This window comes from Elephantulus edwardii, unplaced genomic scaffold (genome assembly GCF_000299155.1).
Source record: "Elephantulus edwardii isolate Elephantulus edwardi_28Jun2011 unplaced genomic scaffold, EleEdw1.0 scaffold00067, whole genome shotgun sequence".
Classification (NCBI taxonomy): domain Eukaryota; kingdom Metazoa; phylum Chordata; class Mammalia; order Macroscelidea; family Macroscelididae; genus Elephantulus; species Elephantulus edwardii.
In genome coordinates, this window is record NW_006399817.1 from 8,773,659 (window position 1) to 8,785,804 (window position 12,146).

At 40.0% G+C, this 12,146-nt stretch overlaps 1 protein-coding gene across 1 annotated transcript in view; it reads right to left on the reverse strand.

Moving 5' to 3' along the window:
• ERP27 (endoplasmic reticulum protein 27) overlaps positions 1 to 10,896 on the reverse strand; it is an 89,589-nt gene extending 78,693 nt beyond the window's left edge. Inside the window, exons 1-3 of the mRNA XM_006888479.1 lie at positions 10,803 to 10,896; positions 10,324 to 10,424; positions 5,534 to 5,671 (exon numbers count right to left, since the gene is read on the reverse strand). Coding sequence (XP_006888541.1) covers positions 5,534 to 5,671; positions 10,324 to 10,424; positions 10,803 to 10,896 — 333 coding nt within the window. The remainder of the gene's footprint in view (positions 1 to 5,533; positions 5,672 to 10,323; positions 10,425 to 10,802) is intronic.
• Between the last annotated feature and the right edge of the window lie 1,250 nt (positions 10,897 to 12,146).

Consider the following 12,146-nt stretch of genomic DNA (forward strand, 5'->3'; position numbering starts at 1 on the left):
TGTGTGTGTGTGTGTGTGTGTGTGTGTGCCATCAAATTGGATCTGACTGTTCCCCTGCAGAGAATCTGGTGGATTTGAACCATGCGCCTCTGGGATTGCAGTGTAGCTTCTTGCCTCTAGGCCACCAGATCTCCCTGAACTACCTTTTTTAGAGGCATCATGACATTCAACTTGGCCTTCTTCCCGTAGTTAATTTTTCCCCCTTTCTAATCAGTATGAGTTAAATCTCAACATAAAGGAAGCAAATGTTCACATCTAGATCAATAAACAATATTACAATACATGGAGAGGCGGTTAAAGTTGTCGAGGATTTTACTTGGATTCACAATCTGTAACTCTACACCCATGGGGGCAATAATCAAGAAGTCAAAAGACGCATTGCACTGGGCAAAGCTGCTTCCAAGGACCTATTCAAAGTACTGAAGAACAAGGATGTAATTTTAAAGGTGTGCCTGACCCAAGAAGTCCTGGTATTTTCAATTCCTTCATATACATGTGAAAGCTAAATAAGGAATAAGGAAGACACAGGGAAAACTACGGATGCTTTGAACTGTGTTTTGGTGAAGAGCATAGAATATACCCTGCCAAAAGAATATGCAAATCCATTTTGGATAAAGTGCTGCCAGAATGTTCTATAGAAGTAAGAATGTTGAAACTTCTTCTCACATACTTTGAAAATGTTCTCAAGAGGGATCAGTCCCTGGAGTAGGACATCATGCTTAGTAAAGTAGAGGTTTTGGGAAAAATATGTAGCCCTTAAAGGGATGGATTAATAGCAGTTGTACAAATAGCTTAAATACAGCAGAGATTGTGAGGATGGCACAGAATGGGGTAAAATTTCTTTCTATTATATATTTTCATTTGTATTACATGAAATTGAGTGGGATCCAACTCATAGGTGACCCTCCAGCAGGTTTGAAAAGAGTTAAAATTGCATGGGGGGGGGAGGGGGAGCAGGGGGGGGGAGATTACCTATCTCTCTCCCATGGAGCAGCTGGTGGATTCAAACCATGTGCCTTTGGTTTGATAGCACAACTCCTTATCATTAGGCCATAATGTGGAGTTAGTGCTTCCTCAATAGCACCCAAGAATAACAAATCATTGGAGGTCCTGCCTCTCTTTTGACTACTAGTGCTATCTTTATCACTTCCCAAATAGTCTATTTCCCCATCTGTCTTGTCTTTGTGCTTAAGAATTCATCCAACCTTGTTGTTGTTATGTGCTGTCAAATTGCCTGTAACTCATAGCAACCCTATGTACAATAGGTCCGAAGCCTGCCCTGTCCTGAGCCAGTCTCACTGACTCCAACACACCTATCCCCATTGCCCTAGTTACTGTATCAATCCATTTTATCCAGGATCTTCCTCTCCTGCACTGTGCCTCCACCCTTCCAAGTATGATATCCTTCTCCAAGATTGGTCCCTCTTGTCTACATGCCCTCACTATGTGAGATAAAGCTTCAAAGTCCTAGCCTCCAAGGAGAGACTTGATTTCACTCTCTCCAAGACAGACCTATTTGTTTTCTTGGTAGTCTGTGGTATGTTCAAGACTCTTCTCTAGCACCACCACTCAAAGGCATTAATTCTTCTCCAGTCATCCTTAGTCATTATCCAGCTCTCTGATGCATAGCAAGTAATTGCAAAGACGACTGCCTGGATTAGGTGCAGCTTAGTCTCTAGACTGACATCTCTGGTTTTCTGTACTCTGGTGAGGTCCCTGACAGTATATTTACCTAATGTAATTTGTATTTTGATTTCCTGATTGCTGGTGCCAGAATGTTGATTGTGTAGCCAAGTAAGCTGCAACCATTAGCAACCTCAATCTTCTTCATCCATCATGTTGCTGCCAATTGGGCCAGTGGTGAGAATCTTTCTACTTGATTTTGAACTTCAATTAATGTTGAGACTACAGTCCTTGACCTTCTGCAGCAAGTCCTCCTCAGTTTCAGCAAAAAAGGCTGTGTCATCTGCAAAATGTAGGTTGTTGATGAGTTTCCCCCCCAATCCTGATGTCACATTCCTCTTCATAAAGCCCAGCCTTCCAAAAAAATTTGTTCTATAATTTGACTGAAAAGGTATGGAGACAGGATACATCCCTGACACACTCCCTTCCTGATTTTGAACAATAAAGTGTTTCCATGCTTTGTTCTAAGGACTGCCTCCTGGTCCAAATATAGGTTTCACATAATCAAGTGTTTCACTTAAGTCAAGTGTTCTGGAATTCCCATTCTCTTCAAGTTTAACCACAATTTAAGCACAGATAGGTATTCCTCTGGTACTCTTTGCTTTGTTCCAAGATCAATCTGACTTTGGTGATAATGTCTCTAGTGCCACGACCTCTTCTAAACCCAGCTTGTATTTCTGGTAATTCTCTGTCAATGTACTCTTCTAGTCATTTCTGGATAATCTTCAGCAGGGTTTTGCCTGTGTGAGATATGAGTGATACAGTTCGATAATTTCCACACTCTGTTGGGTCATCTTTTTAATAGAATAGGAATAAATTTGGATCTCTTCCAGTCAGCTGGCCAGATAATTGTCCTCCAGAATTCTTGGTGCAACCTGGCGAACATGTCCAGGGCAGCATCTGTTTGTTGAAATATTGTAATTAGCTTTCCATCAATTCCTGGGGCTTTAGTCTTTGCCAAGTCCTTCAGAGCAGCTTGAGCTTCCTCCATCACCATTGCTTCTTGATCATGTGTTGTTTCTTAAAGTTCTCCCATGTCAGCCAATTCTTTTTGATACAGTGATTCTGTATACTTTTTCCATTTTCTTTTAATGCTTCCTGTAACATTCGATACTCTGCCCATATTCAGGGAAAGGGAAGGGACAAGACACTCTTGCAGGGGAAAGGCTCTGCATGTATTGTTATCTCTGTAGGGGGAAGTGTCTTTCATTTGCTCCTTGCACCAAAATGCTTCTCTGTCAGATGTTGTTCCAAAGATAAGCTTCCAAATTAAGACAGACTAGGAAGAAGGATTGACCATCCACTTCCAAAATATAATGTTGTTGTTGCTGTTGTTAAGTGCCATCAAGTCATAGATGACTCATAGTGACCCTTTGAATGAAAGACCTGAACACTTGTCTAACTTTCATCATTTCTCCAAGTCCATAGGGTTTCTGGAAGCAAGCTATTTTGGAAGTGGATGCCACTCCTGCTTCCAACCTTGTTTTAATCAGGGAGCTCCACCAAACACTGTCTACCATCAGTAACCATTATTGCATTTGACATATCAGTGTCACAGTGTTCAGCATCACAGCAACCATGAGTTACCTCTGTACAGCAAATGGATAGACCAGTGCTATGCCACTTAGAAGCATGTTTGGCAAAAACAACAACAACAATTAAAACCAGGCCTGAGGGCCAGAGATTAAAATCACCCACCTTTGACTTGGCAGCATCACTTTCTGTCCACTAGGCCAACTGAGCTCTCTCTATGTTGTTGATGCTAAATAGGCTTTTGAAAACCCTATGTACAATAGAGCACACATATAGTAGAATGCCAGATATGGGAACTGAGACTGAACCCTCAAATTTGGAAACACAAAGGTGGAGGAATTGTTGTAAGCAGGAACTAATGATTGGAACGTGGAGTGTGAAAAGCACAAATATAGGGAAATGACATCATTAAGAAAGAAATGGAATGCATAAATATTGACATATTATTAGATATTGGCAAAATGAAGTGGATGGGCATGGAACATTTTGAAGCAGATGATCATGTGATCTACCACACTAGAGATAAAAATGTGAGGAAAAAAATGAGGCCACTTTTAAAGTTAAAAAGGCTGTTTCTAGATCTATTTTGAAACACAACATTGTGAGTGACAGGATAATATCATACCCATTCAAGGAAGACCTATTAATACCACTATTATTCAAATTTATGCACCAACAACCAGAGCCAAAAGATGGAAATAGATGATTTATACCAAATTTTGCAGTCAGAAATAGATAAAAAATGCGATCAAGAGGCATTAATAATAATGGGTTACTGGAATGTGAAAGTTGGGAACCAGGATGAAGGATCAGTAGTCAGAAAACATGAACTTGGTGACAGAAATGAGACTGGGGATAGAAAGATAGAAGTCCGAATAATCAATGACTTATAAGAAACATAAATGCAGGCTATACATGTGAATTTCATCTGATGGTATACACAGGAATCAGATTGATTACATCTCTGGAAGGAATCATTGGTGAAGTTTAATATCAGCAGTGAAAACTAGGCCAGGTGTCGAATGCAGAACAGATCATCAACTGCTCATCCAAATTTTGTGCCAAAATAACCTTACTAAAACATATTCCTTTTCATGTTGCTCCTCTGATCCAAATATTTTAGGAGCTTCTAGAGCCAACAAAATTAAGTACAAATCCATTAATTTTCCACAATATAATTCCAATTGAACTTCTTTTCTATCTTACAGTAATTTCCCCCTATGCAACCGGAGATCCACCCAAGTAAGCCTGATCATTTTTCCCCCTTATCAGGCTCCATTATTTTTCCTACTTTGGTCATGCATTCTTATGCACTATGTATAAATTTATTTTCCCTTAAATATCAGCTCAATTGTCTCCTTTATTAAGTTGCTTTCCTGCTCCATCATCCCCAAACCCCAAAATCTCACACTACTTCTATTCTTTAGTACTTAGAGTGATATTCTTTGTATTATATTGTGTTGTTAGGTACAGTTGAGTCAATTCCAACTCACAGTGACCCTTTGGACAGCAGAGTAAAGCCCATCCCAGTCTCCTGCCATCCTCACAATCTCCACCATACTCAAGCCCACTGTTGTAGTCACTGTCAATTCATCTCACTGACTATCTTACTCTCTTTTTATAACTCCCTACTTTTCCAGCATAATGTTATAAAGGATAGAAAATTTTAGAGCTGAAAATGACCATATTGATGATATATGATCTAGCTATTTTGTTTTCTAGGTAAAAGAATTAAAAGTTTTAGGTGATTTAGCCAAAATCACATGACTGGGCAATGTCTAAGCAGTGCTCCAAATTTACCCACTGACTCTCAGTCTAGTTTTCTATCCGTTTTATTACAGCACGTGCTTGGGACACCTGAGTCGAAGCATCATCATCCTTGTCAACAATGCTCCCAAGTTTGATGTCATTACCAAGTTAGAGACAGAGTCCCTTGCAGTTTCTAAGTTTCCAGTTGTTCATTCTGGCTCAACGTCCTGCTGAGAATTCAACTTTCTACTTTAGATACACTGAACCAGCACCTACCAGGTTCCTAAGGTAGTCTTATAGATACTGAGTCAGAATCTGCATTTTCACAAACTCCTTAGGATACATGTATACTTAAGAATCACCTGGGAATCTCTAAGACTCACCCGGGGTTCTTGTTAAAATGTATAATCTCTTTCTATCTATCTGGAGTGGAAAGGTAAATTTTCAGCAGGGGCAGGGGAGGGGGAAGCTGAACTGGAAAGAAATGGTTCAAAGATCTGGCCACTAGTTTATGATTCCACCACTCACTGAAAAACTGGGAGAATACTCACGATGACCACCAACTTACCAGCCGAAAGAGGGAGATAGCATTTCCAGTGATGTTGTAATGGGTCAAAACCTCAGAATTAGTGCTGATTCCAAAGGCTACATCTTGGTATTTCTGCACCATGCTTTGAAATATAGACACTGCTGGTATTTCTAAGTCCTAAAAACAGTAGGGAAAAAAATAAAAATCACAGAGATTGTTTTGGAGGAGCAAGAGACACAGACGTAGGCACAAAAAAAGCAAACATCATTGCTGTCAAGTCATTTTTTATTAGTTGCAATTATCCTTGCTTTCAAACACTGTAAATATTAACAGGAATTGACTGTTTCATCTCACTTTCAAGGATAACTTAGTGGATTTGAACTATCAACTTATCAGTTAGTAGCCCAATGTTTTACAAGGAAGAGAAATTTACTCATTTACAGCAGACAGCATAGATTTGATTTAGAGTCTAGTAAAACTTTAGACAGATCAGAATACAGAAACTATCAAATAACATCACTAATGTCATATGCAAGCAAAATTTTACTAGAGATTATCCAAAAATGACTAGTACATTGACAGAGAAATTCCAGAAATACAGGTTGGGTTGAGAAGAAGCCATGGCTTTAGGGATATCTATTGCCAATATCAGATGGATCTTGGCAAAGCATACCAGAAGGATGTCTATTTGTGTTTTATTGACTATGAAAAGTCTTTTGACTGAGTAGATCACAAGAAATTATGGCTAACATAGAAAAGAATGGGAGTTCCCGAATACTTTATTGTACTTGATTGTGCTCATGTTAAACCTAAACTTAGAATGGGAAGCTGTTGTCCAAACAGAGCAAGGAAACACCACCTGGTTCAAAATCAAGAAAAGTGTACAACAGGGATGTATCCTTTCTCCATACCTTTTCAATGTATATGCAGAACAGACAGTCAGGAGACTGATTTTTATGAAGAAAAATGTGGCATCAGGATTGGAGAAAGACCCATTAATAACCTGTGTTATGCAGATGACACAGCCTTGCTCACTAAAAATGAGGGGCCTTGAAACATTTGTTGAAAAAGGCCAAGGATGGCAGTCTTCAATATGGATTGCACCTCAACATCAAGAAAACAATGATTCTCACCACTGGACTATATCATGTCCTGGAAAGGGTAAAACTAGTTTGCTCCTTGGAGGCAAGGATTTGGAAACTCTGTCTCACAAACTTTGGGCATGTTGCCAAGATGAACCAGTCATTTGAGAAGGCCATCATTCTTGGAAGGATAGAGGGTCAGTGAAGGAGAGGGAAACCCTGGATGAGACGGATTGACAAAGTGATTATGGCAGTGGGGTCAGATGTGTCAGAGATGGTGAGTGAGACTGTCTTAGGATAGAGTAACGTTTAGAGCTGTTGTTTATAGAGGTGTTATGAGTCAAGTTGTTATGATTCGAAGACACACAACAACAAAATTTACATTTAAAAATGGAATCTAAATTTACAGTGCCATTATTGAAGATCCAGACTATAGGGACGAATTGGCTGCTGCTAAGATTATCAGCAAACCTAGGCCTCCTACTTTCCTTTTTCATGGAATGTAAATTTACTGGTAGCTGAGAGGGACCTCACATTCAAGAGGCCTAGAGAAGAGGAGCGCATGGTCATTGATACGCCAAAGAAGGCAGAATTTTGTGGCTCATTTTTTTGACAACTAAAGAAATGCAAATAAGAAACAGGTGCTTTCAGAAAGAGTCATAAAAGAAAGAAGACAATTTAGAAGTGGAAGCTTAAAGTCTTATTAATAAGGGTTTGTTTGACCTGTACAGGAGCAGTTTTTTTCCTTTTACCATAAATATACTGCACTGGTTGCAGAAGATCAAGGAATGCAGCCTTCAATACCGATTGCATCTCAATGTGAGGAAAACAGAGATTCTACCACTGGACTGATAAGTAACATCATGATAGAGATGAGATTAAAACTGTCAACAACTTCATCTTACCCGGATCCACAATTAACACCTTTCCAGCAATCAGGTACCAACAATCAGGAAATAAAGAGATGCATTGCACTGGGAAAATCTGCAGTTAGAGACTTCTCCAAATTATGAAGGAATAATGAAGTTAATTTGAGGACTAAGGGTTAACTGATTCAGGTCATGGTCTTTCTGATCACTTGCTATGCATCCATGAGCTAGACAATGAATCAAGGATGACAGAAGAAGAATTGATGCCCTTGAACTGTGGTATTGGAGAAGAACACTGAATATCCCATGGACAGCCAAAAGAATAAACATTTATGTCTTGGAGAGGGTGCAGTCAGAGTGCTCTTTGAAGGCATGGATGATGAGGTTTTGCCTTGCATACTTCAGGCATTTTCCTCGGAGAAGGGCTATTTCTTGGAGAGAGACATGATGCTTGGAAGAATGGAAGGTCGGCAAAGGAGAGGAAGATCCTCAACCTGGTAGATTGACATGGTAACTGCTGCAATGGGCTCTATTATGTCAGGAAGTGTAGGGGATGGGACAGCATAGGATAGTGTTCAGATGTGCTGTTCTTACTTGACTTGACAATACCTAACAACAACACTATAAATAATATTATCTGAGATGTTTTCAATGAACATGACTATTTATGCATCACTGATTCAGTAGCCCAGGCCTGCAGAAGGCAAAAAGGAAGCCACTTCTGATGATGATTTCAGTTGTTATGTAACATCCTAGTATGATTGTCCCAACAGTAGCAGGACCTTTGTCCACAGTGCTAGGCATAAGCAAGCAGGGAGATATTCTTGCATCTCTCTGGGCTACAGGAGAAGATATACTAAGAGAAAAGAAGATGACTAGCCTGACATCAAGGTTGCTGCATGGGGAAAGCGGTTAGTGCACTTGGCTGCTTTTTATAAGCTTGATGATTCAAATCCACCCAGAGATGCTGCCAAGGAAAGACGCACTCTCTGTTTTGGAAAACCAGCTATTGAAACTCCTGTGGAGCATAGTTCTACTGTGACATGTGTGAGGTTGCCAGGAGTCAGAATTGACCCCTTGGCACCTGTTAAAAAAATCTTACATTCATTATGTCAGTCACAAAAAGACAGATACTGAAATCACTGTCATAAAAAGCTAAGGAAAGGTTTTTACAGAGAAAGAAACAATGTTTGATGGCTATTAGTTGTAAGAGCGGAGGGAGAAAGGAGGAGGGAGAGACGAGGAAAAGTTAACAAATAAATAACAGACATATAATAAGATAGTTGAAGTGAAAGCCAAAATATAATAAGGGGATGATCAACACACTATCACTAAATTCTGGGAAGACACAGAGAAGTGCACAGGTGGGGAGAGTTGGAGTTATATTGTGGGTTTTGTAGTTAATGTAGTAAAACGAAGTATTTCTTAATGGTGGAATGGAAAAGCAATTTGCTCTATAAAATTTCCTGCAAACCATAATAATAATAAAATCCAGGGAAAAAAAAATCTTGCATTCAAAGTCCAGCAGAGGGAATTGCTACCTTTCTTATGTAAAAGCAAAGAGAATGTGGAGTTCATTGGAGGTGAGGAACAATTGTTAATCTAGACTCCTTAGCTTTCTTCCCCCCCACCCCATTCCTTAAAATGGAATTGCTCTTAGATCAAATTAAGTTTCTGCCAAGGATGACTCCTATCCATCCTACTTTCTGGCCCCTCCTTGCTTTTGAGAAGGTGTTTGTTTTGTCTACAGCTCACTTCACTCATGGTTGGAGAATGTGCTTCTAGTCTTCCACCCCCACTCCCATCTCTTAGCTGCTTTTCCAGCTGTGTACACAGAACCCACGGGGTGGAGTAGGATGGTAAATGGGAATTAATACATGGAAGCAGGAAAGGGTTGCGGTGAAGGAATAGGGACTAGATCAGCTGACAGAAGAATTGCTAGATGCTACTGCTTGGTGGTAGAGAGATCTGGTGGTTTAATGGCAAGAAGCTGTGCTGTAATCCCAAAAGCATGCCGTTCGAATCCACCAGCTGCACTGTGTGAGAAGAATGGGCAATCTCCTCCCCTGTGATTAACTGCCTTTCAGAGGGTCAGCTATGGCTCCAACTCTATGGTAAACAACAATAACATCATATGGTGGTAAGTAAGGGGTTGCACTGCCAACTTGAAGGTTCAAACCTACCAGCTACTCTGAGGAAGAAAGATGAGAAATTTCTTTCCATACAATTTATAGCCTCTTTTTTAATTTTTTATTTTATTTTTTTATTTATAGCCTCTTAAAACCCATTTAGAGAATCAACTATGTGCCATTTCTGACTCAATGACAATGTGTGTGAGATTTTGACCAACAGAGAAAGCAGAATATAAGACAATTGTGCTCACACTTTACGGCTGCTCTCATTAGCCAGCACCCCAGTCTGGCAGATGGAGGAGAACACCTTTAATAGACAACATGCTATCTTTTCAACATGTCAGAGCAGAAAATGAGAAAAAGGCAGAGCCTTTTTGGGAAAAGACCATAGATAGAAGACTACTGGCTGCTTCTCAGAGGTTTCAGCCTACCATCAAAATGTTGTGCTCTGGTCCCTGCTTCAGATACAGTGTTAGTTAAACTTCAATATCCTTAGTTGAGGATACTCAAGCATCAGTCTCAGTGCTTTTGAAGAAAGTACAAAGACCACTTAATTCAGAAACTGAGAATGCCTTTAAATAGAAAGTATTCGTCTGGCAAATTGACAGCACATTTTGTGTTAATGTATCACTGACCAACTCCTTCCAATGTCACGCTGTCCAGTCAGCAAGTGGATTGTCAAGGTTCTCTAGGAATAGAACATTCTAGCTCTTTGAAAGACTAGCAATTGAGGCATCAGGACAAACCTGGAAGAAGCCTATGAGAGCCACCTCGGCAGCAGCGATGAATTCAGCAGCAGCTGAGACATCTGTGAGCAGCACAGGTTCGTGGGCAGCTCTGGGGCCATCTAGAGAAAGAAAGACCATGAGACACAAGCCCAAGGTATTGCAGTTCCAATCAGAAAAGAAACAAGTCTAAGCAATGAGACTTCAATACTTTCCTCCTTCATCCTAAGGGAAAGGCAGTCAGTTTCTTGGGGTGCTGATATCCTTCCAAGATTTCTGTTTTTAGAAGCATATGGAAGGTGACCCACCTATGGCCCAACTCTGGAGGATAATGGCAGATGACCTTCTTTATTTAACTAAACAACCTCAGTCTTTACTCAGCATTTCATGGAATATTTTCTAGATTTTTAGAAATAGTATCCAGAATACTGCCATCTTTCCCGCCCCCGCTCCCTCCTCCTAACCACACTCACCAAGTGGTCACTCAAGTAGTATTTTACCTGCTGTTTCCTGACCTTTGGCAGCCACTTCTGGAGGCAGCCCATGGGTGAGGAGAAATAGGAGAAACAGACATGTGGACTGGGATACTTCCATTGCTCTTCTCCTGCTTTTCCTTCAAACCCTGGACTTTGTGTTTGGGGCTCAGAACAATCCACTCTGCAGTCAGCGGACTGTGATATAATTAGCATTATGAGAACTTTGCAGCTGGTTCTAGGAGAACCTTCAACTTTTGAGATAAAAAACCAGTTCAATGACAAGGCCTCAAAATATAACCAACTATGTGAAAGTCCATTCAGTTCATTTAAATATCATGTGTCAAATATTGACCTCAGTACTATGGATATACAGATGGCTGTAATCTGATGCATTTCTTCCTAGCTGGGACATTTAGTGGGAGAGACAAATAAATGAACAGATCATGTAAGTGTGAAGTACAATGTAAATATAAAGTGAAAAGAATTGAGGAACTCATAGGGTGCTATGAGTTGTTGTTGTTGTTAGGTGCCATCGAGTCCTCTATGGCTCATAGGGACTCTGTAAACCACAGATTTGAACCGTACCCTATCCTGTGCCATCCTCATCATTTCTGATATACTGAAGCTTACTATTACAGTCAACACAGCAATCCGTCTCGGTGAGAGTCTCTTTCTTTTGCTAACTCTCCTCATTTCCAAGCATGATAATCATTTCCAAGGACTGACTTCTCCTAATAACATCCCCAAAATCAATGGGACAAAATTTTACTATCCTTGCCTCCAAGGAGCACCCTGATTGCACTTTCTTCAAGACATATTTGTTCGTTCTTTTGGCAGTCTGTGGGATATTCAATACTTTTCTCTAACACCACAACTCAAAATCATCCATTATTTTTCCGTTATTCTTATTTATTGTTCAACTTTCTGATGCATAACAAGTAATTGAAAAGACTCAGGTACACTTAGTCTTTAACTTGATATTGTTGCTCTTTAACACATTGGAGAGGTCCTTAACAGAGTAGATTTTCCCAATGGCACACATCTTTTGATTTCTTAACTGCTGGTACCAAAAGGGCTGATTGTAGAGCCAAGCAAGAGGAAATCATTAACCACTTCAATCTATCTTCTGTCTACTGTGCTCTTTCCTGTTGGCCCTGTGGTGAAGATTTTTGTACTGTTCTAGTCTTTTTTTTTTTATAATCTCCACCAATATTTTACTTGTGATATTAATGATCTTGTTCAATAATTTCTATATTCTGTTGAAGCACCTTTTTTGGACATGAGAATAAATATCTCTTCCAGTCAGCTGGCCAGGTAACTGTCCTCCAAATTTCCTGAGGTGCTATTTGAGCAATGATGTAAAGGGTT